We start from the raw sequence: 23,575 nt of genomic DNA on the forward strand, positions 1-23,575 counted from the left end.
AAATACAAAGCCTTTTAGGGACATTTTTTTAAGTGCGAGAATGACTTATTTGGAATGAGCGAGAATCGCATATAAATATACTTCAAAAACGTGTCTGTAAAACTGTCGCCACATTTCACACCTTTATCGCCTTACGTGAGAGTCGCATACGTATGCACACCACACCCATATAACGAAAATATAGTCATTCAGTCACAGCTCACAACAATATGCCAATAAATCAGGTTTCCCTATTGTCTTTTGTGAAATATGAAATAATCCATTAAATCTCCTTCATACTATTCACACACAACTGTCCGTATGTCCCGTGTGGTCTCTCCTCGTAGCGGGCGATCTTTTGCTTTTTCATTTAGAAAATCAAACAATACATTTGTAAACAAAAAATAATTTATGAATATTTTTTTATCTAGAAAAGCAAAAACTGAAAAATAAACGATGATGAAAATCCTCAAAAGCTTGAGATAAAAATTTAAATTTTAGCTTATAAATATAAATAAAAACGAAAAGAGGGAAACTGTATTTTGTCGCTTCGTTTTTGTTCTTTTTCCATAAACACGCATGCTACGGCTACAATAAACAGCCAAGAAAGACCTTCTAGGCTAAGGCCAAGCTGGGTCTCTCTGTCAAAGAATCAGGTTCGTCCTTGCAGTCGCTTGCAGTACAATTACTGTGATAGTTACGACCTCAACATGGCACCAAACAAGACGAAATGAACCACATGCAGAGACAGTTGATTGATTCCAAATTCTGGTGAGATAGATCGGCTAGAATGACAAATTAATACGTGACACTAGAGGTGTACTTCAACTGTACTCTAATCATGTATGGATGGCTCTAGTGGCCGAATAATAAAAATAATGATGGGAATCGAAATTACTAATAGATGTTTTGAGAAAGTGAAAAGAAATAACATAGAAAAAATAACGAAAACTAATAAAACTAAATCTCGATTTCCTTTTTCCGCTCAAGTCGTTACAAAGCGACTCATGGGCTGTAACTTATCCGGCGCAGAAAACTTACCAATAGATTAGTAAATAATTAATTATTAATTATAAAAAAATTAAAAAATAGATTAATATGATATTTTAAAGTAACTTTTTTATTAATTTTTTAAAAGAACACACTATTTAGCAGTTCAGTAAGCGTACTCACGAAAAACGAGAGGATATGGATAAATAGGAGGGACTGCCAAACGCGGCCTAAGTCTGCTTCCAAATAATTTACAAGAACTCAGAATTTTGAAATTTGTTCAGAGTAAAAGATGTGCAAAATAACCCAACATTTCTTTGAAGCGTACATGCTTAAATCTCCCAGTGGTTTTGGGATATGAAATCACTCGCATTTCTATCGTTGTTATTGTTCTCCCAATTTTCTAAGTTCAAGTTGAAGAGAATATGAAGTTTCCCTGACGTTGCTTTTGGTTGATTTATAAGTTAATTTCGAATTTTAGATCTCAGTTTGGGGAGATATTTTTACAAGTAACAAAAAAAACTGCATAATTTAAAATTACTTTCTTATTTCAGACCAAATATATCATTCATAAATCACAATAAATAGAAAGTTTTCCATGACAAACTTGTTTCCGTGCGAAGAAGATTTATATATCTAGAATGGTCGAGAATTGTACACAAATATATATACACACACACCCACAGAAATTCTCACATCAAAACCGTGTCTCTAAAACTATCGTCACATCTCATAAATCCTCCCATGTGAGATTTGCACACGTATAACATACCACACACGTGTAACGAAATGTCTGGTCCTGATCAGTCACAGCTCGCAATATGCCAATATATCAGGTTTCACTATTGCCATTAATTCCGTCAAACATGAAATATTCCATTAAATCTCCTTCAAATTATTTACACACCAACTAGCTCGTGTGTGGTCTCTCCTCTTACTTTGTCCCTACGCTTTTGTTATTTTCCTTTTCCAAAAACACGCTATTCTACAGCTGCAATATACAGCCAAACAAGACATTATAGGTTAAGGTTGCTTTTTTTACCATAATATTTATTAGTATTTTGTATTAAACTACTAAATTATGTATTTTGTGCCACATGTTAATTTCTATATAAAAGTTTATTGTCTCATATTTATAGTAGGTTTTAATTTAACAGTAGTTAACTTTATTATTTTATAATAACAGAGAAATAGCTATAAAAAATTAGATAATTTTTTTTAAAAAAAGATTTCCAAGTTTGATCTCCACCACGCATCATGCAGGTTCGACGTCCCTGGGGTCGCTTGCAGCACAATTAATTACTGTGACTTGTAGTTACGGCTTCAAAATGACACCATGTAAAACAGGACGACGGACTGGAGTGGAGAGTGGAGCATGAACAGCGGATCTAGCTAATGATATTAGGAGGTCTTAACTTCGATATTAGGGGGTCTGAACAAGTTAAATATACAGTTTCAATTCTTTTGTATTGATGTTTGCTATAAATTTTAGAGGTCTTTGTGGGGGCTCTAATGACTTTAATGAAACAGCGGGGTCTCGTCCCATGTTAAATCCGCCCCTGACAGTAGCATATGGATTGATTCCAAAATTTTGCTAGATTAGATTATCTCAAATGACAGACAGACCCGTGCATTTGGAAGGTAATTTAGCCTGGAACCATGCATACACATGCACTTCAACCATATTCAATTCTGATCAAATATCTATTTGGCCGGCCGTGTCAACATGGTTTAGATAAAACACGTGCTCGATCGGTGAAGCTTAACAAAAGTAGCCAGCCCTGACGACGAATCAGATTAACATTAATTTGAATATTACATGAAATAGTACAGTTTCACACGTGAGTCTTATGGTAGGGTTTGAAACAGATTATCCATCAGGTTATTGCGGCGAACCACATCTAGCTAATGGTGCGTCCTCTTATTATATTTTTCTCAAATTTTTTCTGAAGTTTGTGCACGCGCTTTCCAAACAGTTAAACGGTGTATTTTTTGAAAAAGAATTTTATACAAAATTTTATCATCTTACATTCCTAGAGTATATTTCTAAATTTGCGGTGGTTAGTTTATTGTTAGACTACACTGTTTTCAAATACTTGCTACCTTGACCATAAATGTTTTAATCTTGACCATTAATAAATTCTAGTGTTTAGTTTATAATTAATGAAAGATATACATTTATATTAGTGCAGAATGCATATTAATCATATAGCTAACTTATACAAGTGATCAAAGTTTTAAAGTGAATAGTAACTGGTGACAAGTATTTGAAACTTGAGGTAGGACCATTAAATAGCCATAACAAAAATTAGAAAATATTTCGTCTTTTATTTTTTCATAAAAAAGAACAATGGACTATAGAGATAAATTAAATAGTTGTTAACAGTGTAAATATAAGAAAGTTTTTATTCGTTGAAATCATACATTTACGAGCGTACGTATAGAAAATATAATAATCCAACGAATAAACTGAAACGGCAATGCAAGCAAAACCAACTGTTTGTCCATTTTATTTTTCGAGCACTATTTGTCGCTATACAATTTTCTATATACTGGTAAGGGCACCTCCAATACAGGGTACTCAGTGAGGTGTTTAACGATATAATTAAGCTAAGCACTATACTTAAAAACTTTCACTTAAGATGCGCACATGTGTGCGGGGCCATCGTAACAGGATATTAAAAAAATAATTTATAACAAAACTTTTATACATGTGTTATTAGCTATACAAAAATAAATACTTAAAAAACAAATTATAATGAAAAAACTCTAAAAATCTACTCTAAGGTTAAAAATTAAAATTTGACTTAGAAGAAGTGAAAAGACAAGGCCGGTGACGTACCGAGGTACAAATTAAACACTTGTAATCTTTCGTACTGTTCACGTATATTTAAATTTTTAACCTTAAATTTAGAATTTATTTTGAGATTTTTCATCGTAGTTTATTTTTCACATGTGATTTTAGATCGCTATAAACATATATATAAAAGTTTTATTCACACATTATTTTTCATTTGCAAATATGCCACTTGGCTTTTAGCAGAGGTTTCTGTCACAACTCCAACTTGCCTATCTATTTTCTTTCCTAACTTTGTCTTAGCTTAGTTTCTTATTTTGTTTACCACAAAAGTCAGTCAAGACTTAAGTTAGCCACCTTAATGAAGGATGCATGACAATGTTAATCAAGGTAGACATATCGGACTATTGAACAATGATAGTGGTCAGTTGTGCAGTGGTATTTTCTCACACTTCGTAAAATGTCGAGATCCGTTACTTATTAGTGACTTAGGTCGCGTTTGGGAGCCACTACTAGTTAACTTATCTTCCCTTTGTTTTTCACGCGCACACACTCGAACGGCTAAACGGTATATTTTTTTTAAAAAAATTTATAGAAAAATTATTTTAAAAAACCGTATTAATCTATTTTATATTTTTAATAATTAATAATTAATTAATCATATACTAATCTATTACTATGTTTTTTATATCTGAGATAAGTTAACTTATCCATCCATGCCAACGCGGCCTTATTCTCTGTTTTCTCCGTTTTATAGCAAAGAACTTTTTAGGCTAGCCTCTAGATTTATATAGTGATACTAATAAGTAAATTAAGTTATTATATGCATGCTTGCTTTTAAGGGGGGGGGGGGGGGAGGGGGACGAGTTCCTGAGTGTTTATGGTCAATTACACGTGCAATTAATCAAGTTTTACTTAATTAGATGTAGCTCCTCTATCAGAAAACGTAGCTCTGAGACAACAACGACAAGATTTTTCTCCAAAACAATCTCGAGGTCAAATCTTAATTAAATTATGCTAACGAGATCTCCTGAGGCAATTGGCAAACTGGAGTATCATACTTAATTACACTGATTCTGAACGTTAATCGCCTTTTTTTCTGCAACAAGTATGATATAATAATCATGACCTGGCTTACCATTCACTCGAAAGTCTCTTTCTGACGGAGACGGTAATCAAATAGTTTTCCATGAGGAAAATGCTTTGCTACTGATCATCGATTAGGGAGAAACAGTAACCATATTAAATTCATTTCCTTTTGTTTGAAGTTAGTTAAAATGGCGATACGTGACGGAAGTATGGTGTCAGATTGATGGCCCCTCATCAGAATGATGCTCTCTTTGTTTCAACTTAGACCAACTAAATTAGGTTTTTAAGGTGATATCTCTTATTATATTGTATTTTCTCTGTTTTATATTATACGATTTTTTAGATTTTCTAGATTCACTAGCATACAAATGAATCTAGACAAAGCCAAAAAATCTTACAATATACTATCTTGTTCCCTAAATGTTTAACATTGCTAACTTTTTAATTCACGTTTGACTATTCGTCTTATTTAAAAAACATAATTACTAATTATTTTTATATCATTTTATTTGTTGTTAAATATACTTTTATGCATATATATAACTTTACATATTTTTTGAAAAATGAATAATACGAATGTTCAAACGTGTATTAAAAAGTCAACGGTGTTAAACATTTTAGGGACGAAGGGAGCAGAATGGAAGGAATACAAGCCAGTGACTTTTAAGCCTCTAGTTTTAAAGTGAGCCAAAAAATTATATAAACCTAACTTTTGAGTTAATAGCGTAAGGGTGACTTATAGTTTTATAAGAAAAATCCCAAAAAAAACTTATGTGTTTAGACTTAAAACTTTTTATCTTATAAGCTGGTTCATATGCCAACAAAAATAGCCTTACAAACTCTTGGAATGGGCTGATAATCTCAGCCTATATGGACCAGAATCTATATAGGCCCATATAGACCAGGCCTTAATTGGCTTTTGGAAGCCCAGGCGGACTTCGTCCGAGTTGCGCGGGAAAACCCCAGGAATTTCCCGCCGGTTCATCGTTCGCGCCACCAGCATCCAACGGTGGATCGCACCGCCAAACTGGGGCTTCCGAAACCTAGATCCCCAAATCGACCTAGCCATGGCCGCCGCCGACGCCGTCGCCGTCGCCGTCGCGGACGAGGCGATGGAGCGAGTCGAAGGGGGGCCGGAAGAGGCCGTTGCGGTCGCTGATGAGGCCGCCGATGGGGAGCGGAAGGAGGCCGATGCGGCCGCCGAGGAGGCTACCGTGGTGATGGAGGAGGTCGAAGGGGAGCGGGAGGAGGCGGACCCTGTGGCTGGAGAGGTCACCGAGGCGATGGAGGAAGTGGAAGGGGAGCGGGAGGAGGTCGACGACGTCGCCGACGAGGCTGCTGAGGCGATGGAGCAAGTGGAAGGGGAGCGGGAGGAGGTCGACGACGTCGCCGACGAGGCTGCGGAGGCGATGGAGCAAGTGGAAGGGGAGCGGGAGGAGGGCGACGCCGTTGCCGGGTCCGAGGCGTCGCTACGGCTGGCGCTGCCGCTGGGGAGGGTGAAGCGGATCATCCGTGTGGACCGGGACATCAAGAAGGTGACAAGCGAGGCGGCGCTGCTCATCACCGCGGCCACGGAGCTCTTCCTCGGCTCCCTCGCCGCCGGCGCCCACAGGGCCGCCTCCCGGCGCGGCCGGCGTGCGGTGCGTGCCGTGCACGTGCGGGCCGCGGCGCGCGAGCACCGCCCCACCGCCGACTTCCTCCTCGACTGCCTCCCCGTCGCCGAGGAGGCGCCGCCCGCACGCGCGGCCGCCGGTCCCCGCGGCGGCGGCAGCGGCGGAGGAGAGGCAAAGCCGCTGCCGCGTGGGACCCGCCGCATCGACGCCTTCTTCCAGAAGACCGCATAGTGGTATCTCTCTGTATGTGTCTAATGCAAATGCACTGCTGTTGCTTGGGAAATTTTTCTACTTGGAGATGAAGCTATGAATTTTAATCATCTCAAGCATGGCAATTTCGTTAGTCTAACTCGTTGCCTATGCCTTGCAATGATTTGATATGATCTCAACCTTAATTACGGTTGCTGTGAATTGTGATGCGAGTTTAATTAGGAATTTGCCTCTTTGTTCGTCCCTTTAGCTCTAAGATGAGCTTTGCTCATCTATTTTTAAGGCCTGATTCAAACTCAGAACTCTCAAAAGAATGCATAATGTCAATTGTAAGATTCCTAATTGATACTAAGGTGGCCTTCTCATAGAAATTTAGTAAGATTGTGATGCCTTGTTTTCAGATTTTCTTGGGTATTCACCCTTTTGTTGCAGACTTGAGAACCAGAGGTATTACATTTCTTCTGCAAAACTCTTATTGTTTTGGTCTGCATGTAGTGATTCAGCATTTATACGCTGATGAATACTGTCATAAGAAATGCACAACAAGGTTTGTGTTAGCTAATTTATCGCTACTTAGGATGATGAGCCGTGTCGGTTTTGTCCCAGCGAGTAGTTTGCTTCCCCCTTGCCATGGGGCATGCTGGCATCACAAAATTTGCATGAGTGGAATGCCGCACTTCTGAAAGAATCCCGCACACTTTTTGGGTGTTTATGTGGGAAACAAGTAAAGGCCTTAGTTTTTAGACTTACAGTGGCAGGAACGTTCTGTTCCCTTTCATGTTCTTGTGTGTTCATTTACCAGCCTAAACAGGACTAGAATCAGAAGTAGCATATTAGGATGGATGGTCACTTATGTGTAATCAATATCATATATGAACTGATGGATAAAAATTGTTTTTAATACATAAGCTCAGAAATGTCAACACACTGCTTGTCTGATGAGTCACTCTGATGGCATACCAATAGATATGCAACTCCCGGTAAAAGACTAATAAAATAGAGCAATTTTATCATCCTTGAGAAGGTACCAGGATTTACCACTGTTTTCTATGTAAAATTTGATATTACTTGGTATCTTAGATAATAGAAGATATCAAATTTTACATAGAAAACCATGATACTTCATGGTACCTCCTTAAGGATAAGAAAAATGCTCAACAAAATAACTTTCAGAATTTTGGCATCAGTGTTGGAACATATGAATGTTGTGAGCCCCTGAACTTTAGGGCGCTGATTTCTTATGCCACAAGGCATCAATGCACATAGACAGTTTCTTTATATCCGCGCACCAAAGATATTCAGGCCTTCCAAAGTTGAAGCTTTGGCTCATTCGCTTCATGCTCCTCTTCACTCAGCAGCTCACAACTCTGCACAGCCATGGGCTTCCTTTGGAGCTTCATTCTGCTCTATCCTGAGGTCTTCCTAGCTATCATCTGCTTCTTCTGGCTTTCCCTTTTCCGCCTCATCAGGCAGTGCCAGAAGAGAACCCTCCCAGTGAACTGGCCTGTTTTGGGGATGCTTCCGTTCCTTGTGAAGAATCTGCACTATATTCATGACAAAGTCACAGACGCGCTTCGTGAGGCAGGGTGCACGTTCATGGTTACTGGCCCTTGGTTCCTCAACATGAACTTCTTGGTTACCTGTGATCCAGCCACTGTCAACCATTGCTTCAATGCCAACTTCAAAAACTACCCAAAAGGCAGTGAGTTTGCCGAAATGTTTGACATTCTAGGTGATGGACTCCTTGTGGCAGACTCTGAATCATGGGAGCATCAGCGACGCATGGCGATGTACATCTTTGCTGCCCGTAAATTTCGGTCATTTGCAATGTCCACGATCGCGAGGAAGACTGGCAATGTCTTGTTACCCTACCTTGATCACATGGCCAAGTTTGGCTCAGAGGTCGAGCTGGAGGGTGTCTTCATGAGGTTCTCACTAGATGTGACATACTCTACCGTGTTTGCAGCTGACCTTGATTGCTTGTCAGTGTCTTCTTCAATCCCTGTGTTTGGCCAAGCTACGAAGGAAGCAGAGGAGGCAGTGCTATTCAGGCACGTTGTACCACCAAGTGTGTGGAAGCTCTTGAGGCTGCTCAATGTCGGGAGTGAGAAGAAGCTGGCTAATGCCAGGGTGGTGATCGACCAATTCATCTATGAGGAGATCGCCAAACGGAAGGAACATGCAAGCGATGGAGTCCAGGGGGACATCCTGTCCATGTACATGAAATGGTCCATGGATGAAAGTTTGAGCAAGCAGAAGGGTGACCAGTTCCTCCGTGACACGGCAGTGGGTTTCATCTTTGCTGGGAAAGATCTCATTGCTGTCACACTGACTTGGTTCTTCTACATGATGTGCAAGCACCCACATGTCGAGGCGATGATCCTCCAAGAACTCAAGGGCCTTCAAAGCTCCACCTTTCCCAGGAACCTCTCCGTCTTCGAGTGCGATGCACTCCGGTCCGCTATCTACCTCCAAGCTGCACTCCTCGAGACACTCAGGTGACAACACTCTTTCACCTTATCTCCAATTCTCCCCCAATTTCATCTGACTAACTGAGACACTGCTTGAGTTTTATGTTCCAGGCTCTTCCCTGCAACCCCATTCGAGGAGAAGGAGGCGCTCGTTGACGACGTTCTTCCAAACGGTACCAAGGTGAGCCAGAGCACAAGGATCATCTTCTCACTCTACGCCATGGGGAGGATAGAAGGGATATGGGGCAAGGACTGCACTGAGTTTAAGCCGGAGCGGTGGGTGTCGAAGAGCGGGCGCCTTCGCCATGAGCCAAGCTACAAGTTCCTGTCCTTCAACACTGGACCCAGGAGCTGCCTTGGCAAGGATCTCAGCCTCAGCAACATGAAGATCACTGTTGCCTCCATCATCTACAACTTCAAGGTTGAGCTGGTCGAGGGCCATGAGGTGATGCCACAGAGCTCTGTCATACTTCACACGCAGAACGGCATGATGGTTAGGCTCAAGAGAAGGGGGGCAGCTTGATGGATACTGCTAGCTTACTATCTTGCCTTCCTGTGTTATATATACATCTGGATGAGGTGTCTAGATGCAGAGTGTTCATGAGATGGTATCTTTTACAAAGTGCAAACTGTCTGATTGGATTAGTGTCAGAAACCCACTGAATAGTAACCATGTGACAAGACCAAAATGTTGTGGTGCTTGGTATATGATTGTGTGATGGTCTTTGGGTTGATCTATTCATGTAGCTGTCATGAACAGTGTACCTTATTGTTGCAAACAAAAAAATCTCTGGTGTGATTTGTGTGTGCGACTAATGATTTTCACGGAAGAAAATTGCCTAGCTACCCTAGGGAAACAACGCTTGATTTCTTCCTGGTGTGGGATTTTGTGTGCCTCTAGCAGTTGTCAGATCCTTTCTTTGTGATCGCACAGCACAGCAACCAGGGACAGCAAACCAACAAATGTTTTTTATTTTTTGTTCTTGATGACACCAGGGCCAGGCACAACAGCTGCTTGCCTATCTCATGCGCGCCCACGCGCGCGCGATGCAGTCAGACGCTCACGCCGCAGCTTGCTCTGCATCGCTGCACTAGCCAGCCGGAACAATGGTGGCGACGCCGCCACCGGTAGCAGATCAGAATGAGAAAAACGTTGGGAAGGAAAGTACAGTAGTGAAAAGAAATACGATAAAATTATGTATCGATTGATTGTGATTGTCCGCTTATATATATATATATATATATATATATATATATATATATATATATATATATATAAAATATATATATATGGTCTTTGGTCTTTGGTAAGAGTGAAAATTGATCTCAGCCTTTGATTGCTTAAGGGTAGTTTTGGCCGTGCAAATATTAATGGCAAGGAAACCTGTTAATTGATTAGCTTCCTGTAATCACGACGCATATATTTGCATACAATTTCTTTTGTCTAAAACCATATCATATTATTACATCACTATTCAAATGCTTTGTAGGGATCTATATGTCTATTATACATATTTGCTAAATGAATGAAAATTTAAAATTTAACATACTTCTGAATATAAAGTTTGAACTTAAAATATTTATAGCAGGTCGAACAAGAATATTTGGTTCAATTCAAACGAAACGTGGAGCGGTCACTTGATTAAATTTAAGAATAAGCTTGAGATTAGCGAAAGCGAAAATAATCAATAATGTCATGTGTAGTTTAAAATTTAAAATATCTAGCTATTTTTTTTGGGTCAACACTTTTATTTCCATAGTTTTAAACTTGAATATACCATCTAAATGAATCACCATTTTATTCAAATCTTCTAAGAAATTTTTTTTTGAAACATGCATACGCCTAGAATGAATTAATATTATTTTAATCAGTATGATTATTACTTTCCTTGTGAGTTTAATGCACTTTATTGGTGATTAGTATTTCATTAATTACATTCTTTCTTTTTGTATTTGCATGCAATGCATTTTACCATTATTACCCTTTGTAAGCTATTATTTCTCCCTCACCTCTTAGGACTTAAGATGTATTTGACCATTAGATCTAATAGAATTAATGGTTCATATTCATTTAGGGGCACTGTAAAATTCCCCATATTAGTTATATTACGCAAAGGAAATTAAATAGAAAAAATAAAATGTGACATGCGAGGGTCCCCTTCCGCTCCAATATCATCCGTGTGGCACTTGGTCTTGAGCTTCTTATTTTATAAAAAATATTAGGGAAGATTCACGTTTCGACTCCGAACTCTGCATCATATATACTATATTTTATATAAATATTAATCTCAAATAAACTCAGAAATACCATGGTTAGCCGCCCACGAACTGAATTTAATTAAATACATGAAAAAATATGCAGCTAGGCTTTGTCCAAATCAAATAACCGAATTAAAATCTTGCTGTCAATTTTTGATATCAACACTTATCTGTATCTACTTACAGTTAAAAATAGTGTGAGGGGTAAATATTGGGTGATTAATGATTATCAGGTGAACTCGTCTTTATGTGATGGATTTTACCTGAACCTGCAGGACTGGTTCAGTCATACGAGAATATGATGATTATTGTTTCGTTTTCATGGCCAGTTCACAAGCAATTAAGCATCAGACTGCAGAGGTTCCCCATCAAATCACAGGTTTTCTTCACTTTTAAAAGAAACATTTGGTCGGACCCACTTTTTATTTGTCGTGTAAACTCAGAATCATCAAGCAAATTCTATTGGTGCAGCTCATCCCAAAGTTTGATTATCTCATTGTCGTCGGGTAGTTGGTGAAAGATGCCTTCAGCTTGTGGTGAAATGACTCTTCAATATGGTGTATTTGCACATATTTACCCGAAACCGAAATGTTATTTCATTTTAAAGCGATCGAGACAAAAAAGGAACAAAAAATAGTCGGAAGTAGCACATCGTTGTTCAGTTCTACAAGTTGTTCAAAACTGAGTTTGTCAAAAGACTTAAACTGCACGTTTACCAGAGACCACAACACTGGTCTGCTTTCTTAATGGAAATGAAGTTGGTATGAATCCCAGTTAGATAAAATAGACTTCAAACCTTAGGTAAACCTAGGTGACATATATAACTGAAGTGTTAATATTACTTTGAGGCTATTAGGCAGCATTTCTTTATCAGAACAAGACTCTTTTGGTATACCAGCTTGGCATATTGAATCATATATGAGCTACAAGAATACCATATCTGTGGGCAGTTTTTGACTTGTTACACTAGAACAGAACTTTTGGTTGGAGAAACCAGAATGACCAGCAGAAATGGTGGCACACTGCTCACTCATATTTATCTATCTTGTTAAATTTTTTCATATTTTTTAATAACTATTTACATAGTATGCAAGCGCACGGGTGAAAACTGTTTCCCCACTGCTCATTCACGATACTGGATTGTATCATCCCCTTCTCCAAACCTGTCTGATCTGAAACTAATGGCCAGCTAATCATCCACTACAACCTACACATTTCCTCATTTTGTTTGAAGAAAAAGGAAATAAAGATGACATTTTTTACTTTAACAATAATCACAATTAACATACTGCATGACTCCACCCCAACAAGATTCAAATCATGATGCTCGTGATTAAACGATTATGTGCATTTATAATTGGTACAAAGACCGGAAGTCATTTTATTTGTCCAAAATAAGCCATCAACATGCAATGCAAGTCTATGTCAAAGGTGAATCCATATACCAGTTGGTTTAGGTTTGAGCGTTACTACTCTAAATAAATTTCGATGGACTTGTCTACCAAATGATTTTGAGTTCTACTACGTATACAAAAAAAAAATCATACCATTAGTTGATGTGGTACCATGGACAAAACCAAAAAAGTTTAAAGAGTAGGGCTAAGTTAATATATTGTTCATTACTTTTAAAATTTATAGGGTAATTTTACCCTAATTTTAAAGGAATTATGAACATAGTCCTAGGGCTCTAGCCATAACTACCATAAGATTATTCCGCTTCAGTGATACTATAAATAGATCTGATTCATTCAATTGTAAAAAAGCTAACGGTCTAGAACGTTGTGGAACAACTTAATATCCAGCGAAGGTGAATCCACATGGTATTTGGGGTAGAAGAAAAGATAAATCCTAGGTGGCATTTCTCAACTTGCCTTGCACCATATGACTCCTTCCTCTTCTTCACCTCTCCGTTTCACAGAAACCCAAACCCCTCACAAGTCACCTATATAACCCAAGAAACCCATCCATGGCCGCGAGCGAGCTCACACCACACAAACACGCTTTCACCGCCTTGAACAAGAGCCAGGGAATGGAGCTCGTGCCATGGCTTCTAGGCTTCCTCGGCAAGTACCCGGAGATCATGGTGTCCGCCGCCTGCTTCTTGCTGCTGCTCTGCAGGTTTAGGATGCGGCGGCGGGCGGACCGGGTGCCGACGAACTGGCCGGTGGTCGGCGCGCTCCCGGCGGTCGTGGTGAACGCCGGGCGCGTGCACGAGTGGGTGACGGAGTTCCTGCGCGCGGCGGGCATGTCGTACGTCGTCGAGGGGCCGTGGGGCTCGCCGGGGGACGTGCTCGTCACGGCCGACCCGGCGAACGTGGCGCACATGTTCACGGCCAACTTCGGCAACTACCCGAAGGGGGAGGAGTTCGCCGCCATGTTCGACGTGCTCGGCGACGGGATCTTCAACGCCGACGGCGAGTCGTGGTCGTTCCAGCGGCGGAAGGCGCACGCGCTGCTGTCGGACGCGAGGTTCCGCGCCGCCGTCGCGGCGAGCACCGCGCGGAAGCTCGGCGGCGGGCTCGTGCCGCTGCTCGACGGGCTCGCCGCGTCGGGCGCGGCCGCGGACTTGCAGGACGTGTTCATGCGCCTCACCTTTGACCTCACGGCGATGTTCGTGTTCGGCGTCGACCCCGGCTGCCTCGCCGCCGACTTCCCCTCCGTCCCCTTCGCCAAGGCCATGGACGACGCCGAGGAGGTGCTGTTCTACCGTCACGTGGCGCCCGTCCCATGGCTGAGGCTCCAGACATACCTAAAGATCGGGCACTACAAGAAGATGGCCAAGGCTCGGGAGGTGCTCGACGCGTCCATCGCCGAGTTCATCGCGCTCCGGCGAGAGAGGGCGGCCGACGACGCCACCGGCGCTGACCTGCTCACGTCGTACCTGGCGTGCCAGCACGAGATAGGCAAGGACGGCGCCGAGCTCGACGCGTTCTTGCGTGACACGACGCTGAACCTCATGGTCGCCGGCCGCGACACGACGAGCTCCGCCCTGACATGGTTCTTCTGGCTGCTCTCCAAGCACCCCGACGTCGAGGCCAGGATCCTCGCCGAGCTCCGGGCCCACCCGCCGTCATCCACCGGCGCCGGCGGGCACCGCACCGCCGCCGAGCTGAAGCGCCTCGTCTACCTGCACGCGGCGCTGTCGGAGTCACTCCGCCTCTACCCGCCGGTGCCGTTCGAGCACAAGGCGGCGGTGCGGCCGGACACGTTGCCGAGCGGCGTGGCCGTGGGGCCGACGCGGCGGGTGATCGTGTCGCTCTACTCCATGGGCAGGATGGAGGCGGTGTGGGGCAAGGACTGCGAGGAGTTCCGGCCGGAGCGGTGGCTGACGCCGGCGGGCCGGTTCCAGCACGAGCGCTCGTGCAAGTTCGCGGCGTTCAACGTGGGCCCCCGCACGTGCCTCGGCCGTGACCTCGCGTTCGCCCAGATGAAGGCCGTCGTCGCTGCCGTCGTGCCACGGTTCGGCGTCACAGCCGCCACCGCCGCCGGCGGCACGCCGCCGCCCAAGCTGTCCATCATCCTCCACATGAAGGATGGGCTAAAGGTGAAGGTGCACCGGAGACGAGAGGATTGAACACCAAAGGTTCCTTGGACATGGATCCTCTGCAATATCATATGTCACTAGCTGCTACTTTCAGAACAGTAACTTTATCACTGACGTATATAGTTCTATTTTATTATAGATATACATGTCAATGACACAAAGTCAGGTGATGTATGGTACGACAGGAGATCTCGTTCCAATATTACATAGGTAATACCGCAAAGAATACGCATCATGCTTTGTTGGTACGCTAGTAGGGCATACATGAACTGATGATACTGTGCTCCGTGAATTAATTATGTGTGTTAGTTAATCCAGGTGGTGTATGGTTGAATATACCAGTACGAAGAAGAATGTAATGTTGCTATAGGATATAGCTCGATGTCATTACATATAGTAGAGTGAAATAAGAGACAGATGTTACAGTACATGTAGCAAATCTTAGTGATTATACATGGTTAGTTGAGCGAGTGATTTGTGATCCTTACTGATGTACATAAATTCAATTTAAATTTAAAGGAATTTTAGAGGGATCTAACTAACTAAATTTAAGCCAGTGAAGACTGTGAAGTGATGGATGAATGTGTGCTATGTAATCTTTTTCCTTGCGTTGTTACTACTGAAAATCTGGTTCACAGATAAACAACATATAAAAATGGGACGTGCTCATCTGCATGTGGTTGACAAAAAATAAAAAATAAAGAAAAGTAAGCAATCAAACGAGTACATACATATTTGCAATGTGTCATCTGACAATTGCGTGCTTGTATGATTTGTTGCAATCAGCGGTGTAAACTTTAACTATGATTTGAAGATGCATTTCATGAGAGGTTGATTTCGTGAGTAAACGAAGATCTCAGAGCGAGTACAATAAGTAACGTAAGTAGACTATAAAATTTACCACGTCGTATTTATGCTTGCGTTGAGGAAAGAAGAAAAGTGAAGAAAATCGGGTTACAAATTTACGGTCAACTATAGCACAAACTTTAAGACACCGAGTGTGTATTAGCGGTGAACTATGCATTGATGATATAACATATGTTTGTGTGTGACTATTGTACAAGTTGACTCTATGTTAGCTTTTAATAGCATAGAAAGATTTTAGAGTTAGTAGTTAGCTCTACTATTAACCTTGCTCTTAGGAGTTAGGGGTAGCCAGTCTGTTAGAACAATACTAATGCAAGACACTACTCATGATTTATGTACTCTCCATAAACTAATACTATACACCACTATTACAATACAAATACTGCTAATTCATATATGAATTTAATTCTACTCATCTCTCGTTATGTCTTGGTTGTTATGTAAAAACTATGTCTCATATAAGACATGATTTCCTTCTCTTGTTTAATTTAATTAGTTGCTACGTCATTTTTCATCCTATATGACAACTATTTAATTATACGAAGACCATCATAATCATTACATTGTGATTGCCCTTATTCTTAATCCAATATCAGGACAGTGTGAACAACAGAGCACTGAATTATACTCAGTCTTACATTTGTCATTATACCTATACCCCATCTTATATTTGTTATTATACAAGGTAAAGACAATAAGACCAAGAACCTATTTAATTTGTACCAGAGGAACACGATGCATGAATATAAGCATTTAATGTGCTTGTGGACCTTAACATGCTTGTGAACCAAAAGGTTGTGTGCTTCCCAAACCAAGAGACAATGAACTTCATTGCCTTATATGATGATCAAATTGAGATTTCTTTCAATTTGGTATAAAGAAAGTACTCCCCAAAAGGATTAGGGCTACAAGGAATTTTTCATCGTACCATCATCGTACCACAAGGTCCAGATCAGGCATTCTCGGATGGGAGAAAGCATTAACCCTAGATGCTAATTTAGCATACCATCTGAATATCTGATTGTAATGGGGCTGTATGCAGCTGTAGGGTACAATTGTTCAATAGAATTTTGACAGCTCGTATCAAAAAAGAAACCCGGTGAGCTCAGAGTTAGTGATAGCAGTCAGTCAGTAATATTAATATTTAATAATAATAACAAATGAACATAATAGAGTATAACCCAAAGGAGAGTAGCAGATGAAGCTAGTAACGTGTTTCGATCAGGAACCCATACAAGTGAGTACAACGATGTGGCAAATGATGGGTTAAATATGTTTGCAACCACTAACATCACAAGCTCATCCTGAATGTCTCAAGTCTCTCAATCGAGGATCCTCCAGCCATGTTTTCCCAGTTTCAGATATTATTTGTATAGACAGATTATCAGCATCGTGGTAAGGGTGATGATTGTTGCGGTTGTGAAGATAGCCGCCTGCACATATGGAATGGATTGAAGATGGTTAGAGAAGAATCGTTGTAACCAAATTACCCAAGTAAATTTACCAGAAGAAAAGGTAAACAACTTAAGAATTGCATAGAGCAGCTGCCATGTCGTTTCATAATAATCTTGCATCATCTATCCAAACAATGATATGCAAAAGGCCAAAAAAAACCTACAGATGGGGCTTCTTTCCAATATATAATATATATATATAGCCATATTGGCCTTTAAGATATAAATAGGAACACGTGATGCGTTTCCCTTGTTTCTTTATACCAAACAGGCAAAGCCTCTGGCATAGTTACAGAATTACTTGCAGCTCAACGCATCAGAAAACTATTAATACATCCCCTAACATGGGACTACAGAGTCCAGGATAACACAATTACATCTATTGCCAGGGAGTATGATGTCCTTATACAGAAGAATCACTAATTTCTTTAAGTAAAACTGTTTTGCTCCATGAAGCTAGATTCAATCTTTAAGTAATATGCTAATAATTTCAGGTTTTATTGAAGGAAGACTAACCGCAACCGCTGATGCAGCAAGACCTGGGCGCTCTCGGGGATCCTTATTGTAGTACTTGAAGCAGTAAAGTGCCGCTGCATAGTACCAGATCAATGGACACAAGAAACCTAAAAGAAACCTGCAACAGAAAGATATCTGATATTGCCGCATGAAGAATTTTAGTGTGGAAATTTGAACTGAAGTTGATTTGGGCAGTGGAAAATACTTACGAGGACCATCCTATACCACAACCGAAGCAAGGAAGGCGTCTCTCAAACATTGCCAACCGTGGATTTTCTTCATCTCTGAGCAATGTATACTTGCCAAGACAGCCCTGGCAATGGCAAAATTGATCCGAGCCTGCTGCAAGATGCAAAATAGGATTAAGCTAACAGAACAAATATTTTCAACGAAACTAAGATAACACTTCTGTGGTTGTTCCGTGGGCCTAAATATTTATGAGTTAAAAGCTTAAAGCATAAGTTGGAAATAGTTGTGTCAGGTAATTTACGAATAAAAAAAACAACTTCATCAAAAATGTCATATTCAAGGATTCTGTGTATGGCACAAAAGTGAAATGCTTCCCCCATGCCTCAAAGAGAGCTAACAACAATGGAAAGCTAAAAGCTAAGCTTATAACCTCAAAAAAGAAAGAGAGAGATAGAGATAGAGTTGGGAAGAGTTACCTTCCCCCATTTATTTTAGAGCAGATCAGCAAAGAAGCAGCCAGTAACCTTAATACAATATCTGTGCTGCAGATTCCTCAGTGCCGTAGCACAATATCCGTGTTGCAGATTCCTCCGTGCCGTAACAAGGATCATTCATACCAACATGCGTATAAGGGCATCAATGATACATGTTTTCTAGGATGGTCATGTTGCTGCACCGGAGAGCAAAACCATATATCAAATTTCTGCTCAAATACGCGTAAGTCTAGCTAATAAAAATGCTATGTGTAACTGCAATCTGAAAAATGATTAAAAAAAACAGCAACTAATAACAAGTGCCATGGCTGGATTTCTAAACATCTGCACTCAAATCATGAATGCTGCAGAACAGCAATTAGCATTAGAATGTAATAATAACTTCAGAAATTTCCCAGACTCAATCCAAATAAAAAAAAAACACTCCAAGCCCAACTATCAGCTCCCCAGAACTGTGAGAACAATCGAGCCATGCTTGAGAAATACCCTGAAAAGCCATCAGCGTCTGAGAGCAGATTACCCACGTATCCGCCCATGGGGCTTCGGTTGAACTCCCCAAACTTGTTGGGAGCCAAAAAAAAACCTGTTATTAGTCTCCATTAAGGATATTATTAAGGCAAATTAAGCCAGATCCAGCAGAGAACCTATCTAGGGTTCATGAAGCAGATTCCGGAGGAAAAAAAAGTGCGTGGATAGAGAGAGGACAAAAGAGGACGTGGATGCTCACCGGTCACGATGAAGGACGACGGCGGCGCCCCTGCTCGCGGGGGGTCAGCGCAGGCGGCGGGAGGAGAAGCCCGTCCTGGGCCGCCGCCGCCGCAGGGGAGAGCTCGGAGGGGCAGCTCGCCGGCCGGCCGGCCGCCCGTGCAGCGAAGGGGAGAGAGACGACGGAGAGAACTCAGAAAGGAATGTACTAGTGTGAGCTGATTGATCTGGTTAAGTTCAATACAAAAAGGCTGGGGGCATTTTGGTCTATTCAGGTGGCTCATTTTTTTTTATATCGTCATATTTTTTGATTTTTTATATAACTCGGGCTTTGAAGATATTTGCCCTAGTGAGTTGTAAAATTGGAAGTTTTATAAAAAATATATAATGTTAGTATTACATTCAACCAGCAATATGCTCCCTCCAGTTTTCAATTGATATAGTTAGCATTTTATCTACATTTACCTTTCGTCTTATTTAAAAAATTTATGTAATTATTGATTGTTTTCTTATGATTTGATTTACTACTAAAATAACTTTAAGTATGATTATAATTTTACATATTTCTATAGAAAATTTAAATAAAAGAGTTAAATAAAATCTAAAAGTCAATTGTGTCAATTAAAAAAATCAAAGGAAGTATGATTTTGAAACAATTTTGAAACAGAGAAAGTATATATAAAGCATTACTTCGTTTTCTTCGCTGAAAACCCTTGTTAAACATGTTTTTTTTCAAATCACTCTAGCCCACCACAGAGTTGACCCGTTTAATTGGGCTTAACTTAATCCTTTTATTTGGTATAGAAAACCCAATATGAAAACCCAATTTAAAGCTAGCAAAACTGATGTTAGAGCTTTGCCAAATAAATCTAAATTCAAATTGCTCGATCAGTAACAAAAGTAGACGAATGTCAGACACGTGTATTCTTAGTTTTCTTTTCTATTCCTATGGTTTTTTTTTTCATTCCTGCCTTCCAAACGAGCCCTAAAAAGGAAAAAAAAATCATATATGATTCAAATTCTACGAAATCTCTCCGTGGTTCTTGGTGCAAACCATCAACGAATGAACTAGTATTTCAAAATAATCAATATATATCCCTGTCAGGCTGTCACGATGGATTTAGTTGAAATAAAGTTGATAACGATTCAGATTTGGATAACATTATGAACTGTATGGGAACATGGTATGGGGAGAGAACATGTTTTTTATTATGCCATCTAAATTGCCCATTGAAATTGTTGACATAAGCCAGATTATCAAAACCCTCACCAACTTCAGTTGTCCTTAACAGCATAAGCATGTTACTATAAGAAATTTCAGTGTTGTTTGGTTCTATAGACTAAACTTCAGTTCCTGTCGTATTTAGAGTATTAAACATAGATTACTTATAAAACTAATTACATAAATAAGAGCTAATTCGCGAAACGAATCTATTAAGTCTAATTAATCTATAATTAGCGCATGTTTACCGTAGCATCACATAGCCTAATCATAGATTAATTAGGCTCAATAGATTCGTCTCGTGAATTAGTACAAGATCATGAATATGTTTTATTAATAGTCTACGTTTAATATCTATAATAAATGTTCAAACATCCGATATTACAAGGACTAAAATTTTTTAGTCCCATCTAAACAGGGTCTAAAACGACACACAAACTTAAGATGCCAATTTACAATAGTCTGTTGCCGCTGTCATTAGATCAACTGAGAAAGATGCTTATTTGTCCACATGGCATCACATGAAATGGATAAACATCTCATGTAGAGTTGGTTCTCTTGTTAATAGTTGCCACCAAATGAAGATTTCAGAAAACAATGTAAATTCAGAAACTCACCATCATGTTTTAATCACCAGAAAGTAAAACAGTTTGAGAATTCCAGGTCATTTCAATGTTGGCATCACATAATGGTAGCTATTGCGCAGAAATACAGATACCAATTCTTATTCCAACTAAAGCAATTCAAAAACAAAATAAAAAAAGGCTAACTAAAAAATTGAGTACAACAAAGATAGATATAAAACTAATGAAGCCTCCAAACCATAAATTCCACTAAAATTCTAAATCTAATTACTTCCAAATTCATGCACAAATCACAGGAACAAATCCTAAGGAAACTGATTATCAGGTAACTTTCATCCCTTGTCATTTCTTCCCTCTTGACACAATCCTGTACTTGCCGGTGAGTTGTTGCTGCAACAATAATCACAAACCAAAAATTTCAAATTGCTTAATTATTTTCTGCAAATTACAACCAAACCAGTCCTGAAAACGAAGCAACGAAAGATCTTACCTTTTCCCAGAGCTTGGTGTGCTCCAAGCAGAAGCCGGCGACGACGCCACCGCCGCCGGCCTTGGCCTCCTGGTACTCGATACAGAGGCCGGCGTCGAGGCCGCAGGACACGTGGAACCCGAGGCCGCACTTGGGCTGGGAGCACTCGAGCGCGCAGCCCCTGCTGCTCTCGCAGACGTAGCACTCCGTGGCGAACCGGTGCGCCGGCACGCGGGAGCAGTCGACGCCGTCGCGGCCGTCGGGGTCGCGGAAGAACACCTCCGGCACCAGCAGAGCGCACGCGATGTGCGACCATCGCCCGTCCGTCGTGCGCTTCATCGCGCCGCCCCTCGCCGGACAGAGGCAGCAGCGTGGGCGGAACGGCTTGGTCTTCTTGGAGGTGGTGGTGGTGGTGGATCTCGCCTTGGCGGCGGAGCAGACGGAGCAGAACCAGTCGCCGTCGGGGATGGAGTGGGCAAGCGGGTTGCCGTAGCAGGAGGCGTGCACCATGAGGTCGCACCCGTCGCAGAACACGATGGGGTCCGACGGGTCGCCGTCGGTGCTCCCGCACACCGCGCAGTGCACGCCGTCGTCTTCCTCCTCCTCCTCCACCGCTGCCACGCCTTCTTGTTTTGGGTCTCGCGCCACTTCTTCCTCCTCCCAGGAGTCCTCGTCGCGTGCTGCTTCGTTGAGATCAATCGCATTGCAAGCTTTCTTGGGTGCTTCTACTTCAATTCCTTCAGATTGCGTTGCACTGATGACCTTGCAGGATTGCTTGCACTCTTGATCTTTCGATTCTGTGTCAGTGCTTGATCTTGATTTCTTCAACACCTGCTCCTTGATTACTTCAGGATTGATTGGCTTCTCGGGCATCTTGGATGCTTCAGCTCTCGCGTGATCTTCTACACCATTTGCCGATCCAGGATTGGTGATGGCACCGCCTCGTTTACTAGAACCTTGGGGCTTGGCTTCTTTGACGGCGGCGGCGCGAGGCTCATCTGAATTGACGGATGGAGGCGGCGACGGCGGCAGAAACGGCGGCATCACGCGCTTATTGCTCGGTAGGCAAACCGAGACCGGAGCGGCAGTGCCATTCGGGGACGGCGGAGCGCGGGCGCTCTTCTTGGCCGGGATGCTCGGAGGAATGGTGGCGTTTCTCGGCGGCGGCAGAATGTTGACGGCGAGCTCCTTGAATGGGACGCGGGGAGAAGCATCAGTACCCTGTGGCGGCGGCGCGTGGACGCGCGTCCTGACCGGGACGGGGATGCTAGGCGAAGCAGCCGCCTTCTCCCGCGGAGGCGCGGGGACGCGATCCTTAGCCGGGATTGGGATGCTACGAGAAACGTCAGCCTTCTCCGGCAGCGGCGGCGGCGGCGCCAGCGCGTCGACGCCCTCCTTGGACGGGACGCGGGGAGAAGCATCAGTACCCAGCGGCGAAGGCGCATGGACGGGCTTCCTCACCGGGACCGGGATGCTCCGAGAAACACCACCCTTCCCCGGCGGCGGCGGCGGCGGTGGCGACGCGTGCGCGCGTTTCTTAACCGGAAGACACACCGGCGTGACGACATCATCCACCGGTGGCACGTAGGACCGCTTCTTGGCGGGAAGGCACAGAGCAAAATCGCCCTCCTCCACCGCCGCCGCCGCATAAGCTCGCTTCTTCGCCGGGAGGCAAACGGGGACTCCCGCCGTCCCCGTCATCGGCGGGCACAAGCGCTTCTTCGCCGGCAGGCACGGCACCAATCCGAGACTGGAGCGGACGTACTTGAACCGCTTGGACGGCGGCAGATCGCGCACGCTCCCGCTCCCGGTGGCGAACTCCATGGACGGAATCGAGACTGGGATTTTGGCTACACAGAGAGGAAGAAGATTGCAGCGGGTGATTTGGGATCGAAACGAGCCAGGGTTTAAATGACCGAAAATTTTCGCGGTCAAATTAGCGAGATGGCGCGCGCGCAGTGAAGAACCAAGAATCTCACGAAATTTTGGGTTTGGTGGGAAGCGAAATGTTTCAAAATTTTGTGTTTGAAATTTTCGAATTTGGAGGCGTGCGGGCTGCGGGAAAATTTCGGAATTTCGTCTGCGATTCGCGGCGGCGCGCGCCACATTTTGATCGAATCGGG

At 42.4% G+C, this 23,575-nt stretch overlaps 5 protein-coding genes across 7 annotated transcripts; 3 read left to right on the forward strand and 2 right to left on the reverse strand.

Moving 5' to 3' along the window:
- Nucleotides 1-5,826: 5,826 nt before the first annotated feature.
- On the forward strand, nt 5,827-7,058 carry LOC102716273 (retrotransposon-like protein 1). The gene has a single exon (XM_006645513.3). It carries the CDS (start codon nt 5,923-5,925, stop codon nt 6,697-6,699), a length of 777 nt encoding a protein of 258 aa, XP_006645576.2. The 5' UTR covers nt 5,827-5,922; the 3' UTR covers nt 6,700-7,058.
- Nucleotides 7,059-7,977: 919 nt separating this feature from the next.
- Nucleotides 7,978-9,887, forward strand: LOC102718213 (noroxomaritidine synthase-like). Its single transcript, XM_006643779.3, has 2 exons — nt 7,978-9,176; nt 9,261-9,887. Exons 1-2 carry the CDS (start codon nt 8,056-8,058, stop codon nt 9,670-9,672), a joined length of 1,533 nt encoding a protein of 510 aa, XP_006643842.1. The 5' UTR covers nt 7,978-8,055; the 3' UTR covers nt 9,673-9,887.
- A 3,501-nt stretch (nt 9,888-13,388) lies between these two features.
- Nucleotides 13,389-15,499, forward strand: LOC102718493 (alkane hydroxylase MAH1-like). The gene has a single exon (XM_040530018.1). It carries the CDS (start codon nt 13,438-13,440, stop codon nt 14,980-14,982), a length of 1,545 nt encoding a protein of 514 aa, XP_040385952.1. The 5' UTR covers nt 13,389-13,437; the 3' UTR covers nt 14,983-15,499.
- Nucleotides 15,500-16,872: 1,373 nt separating this feature from the next.
- On the reverse strand, nt 16,873-19,374 carry LOC107304488 (60S ribosomal protein L18a-like protein). 3 transcript variants are annotated; one of them, XR_001550565.2, is made up of 5 exons: nt 19,200-19,374; nt 18,455-18,648; nt 17,999-18,128; nt 17,790-17,907; nt 16,873-17,252 (listed from the first exon to the last, which is right to left on the reverse strand). XR_001550565.2 is itself a non-coding variant. In XM_015838662.2 (5 exons), exons 2-5 carry the CDS (start codon nt 18,462-18,464, stop codon nt 17,184-17,186), a joined length of 330 nt encoding a protein of 109 aa, XP_015694148.1. In that variant the 5' UTR covers nt 18,465-18,648; nt 19,200-19,374; the 3' UTR covers nt 16,879-17,183. The 3 variants fall into 3 exon arrangements, 2 of the variants coding, with proteins under 2 accessions (XP_015694148.1, XP_015694151.1); XM_015838662.2 differs by having other exon boundaries at nt 16,879-17,252; nt 17,999-18,131; XM_015838665.2 differs by lacking the exon at nt 19,200-19,374 and adding an exon at nt 18,959-19,046 and having other exon boundaries at nt 16,879-17,252; nt 17,999-18,131.
- A 1,666-nt stretch (nt 19,375-21,040) lies between these two features.
- Nucleotides 21,041-23,276, reverse strand: LOC102718774 (lysine-specific demethylase 4B). Its single transcript, XM_006643781.2, has 3 exons — nt 22,948-23,276; nt 21,474-22,872; nt 21,041-21,373 (listed from the first exon to the last, which is right to left on the reverse strand). Exons 1-3 carry the CDS (start codon nt 23,274-23,276, stop codon nt 21,326-21,328), a joined length of 1,776 nt encoding a protein of 591 aa, XP_006643844.1. The 3' UTR covers nt 21,041-21,325.
- Nucleotides 23,277-23,575: the final 299 nt, after the last annotated feature.

This window comes from Oryza brachyantha, chromosome 1 (assembly GCF_000231095.2).
Source record: "Oryza brachyantha chromosome 1, ObraRS2, whole genome shotgun sequence".
Classification (NCBI taxonomy): domain Eukaryota; kingdom Viridiplantae; phylum Streptophyta; class Magnoliopsida; order Poales; family Poaceae; genus Oryza; species Oryza brachyantha.

What these genes read in the sequence shown, in the direction of transcription:
- LOC107304488 (XM_015838662.2), bottom strand. An exon ending in TGTGGTATAGGATGGTCCTC is followed by an intron (nt 17,908 to 17,998) that starts GTAAGTATTTTC and finishes TTTCTGTTGCAG; the next exon opens with GTTTCTTTTAGGTTTCTTGT. An exon ending in TTGCTGCATCAGCGGTTGCG is followed by an intron (nt 17,253 to 17,789) that starts GTTAGTCTTCCT and finishes CCATATGTGCAG; the next exon opens with GCGGCTATCTTCACAACCGC.
- LOC102716273 (XM_006645513.3), top strand. Translation starts at nt 5,923, where the DNA reads ATGGCCGCCGCCGACGCCGTCGCCGTCGCCGTCGCGGACGAGGCGATG.
- LOC102718774 (XM_006643781.2), bottom strand. Translation starts at nt 23,276, where the DNA reads ATGGAGTTCGCCACCGGGAGCGGGAGCGTGCGCGATCTGCCGCCGTCC. An exon ending in CCGCCGCCGCCGCCGCCGGG is followed by an intron (nt 22,873 to 22,947) that starts GAAGGGTGGTGT and finishes GCTGGGTACTGA; the next exon opens with TGCTTCTCCCCGCGTCCCGT. An exon ending in ACACCAAGCTCTGGGAAAAG is followed by an intron (nt 21,374 to 21,473) that starts GTAAGATCTTTC and finishes TTATTGTTGCAG; the next exon opens with CAACAACTCACCGGCAAGTA.
- LOC102718493 (XM_040530018.1), top strand. Translation starts at nt 13,438, where the DNA reads ATGGAGCTCGTGCCATGGCTTCTAGGCTTCCTCGGCAAGTACCCGGAG.
- LOC102718213 (XM_006643779.3), top strand. Translation starts at nt 8,056, where the DNA reads ATGGGCTTCCTTTGGAGCTTCATTCTGCTCTATCCTGAGGTCTTCCTA. An exon ending in GCACTCCTCGAGACACTCAG is followed by an intron (nt 9,177 to 9,260) that starts GTGACAACACTC and finishes TTTATGTTCCAG; the next exon opens with GCTCTTCCCTGCAACCCCAT.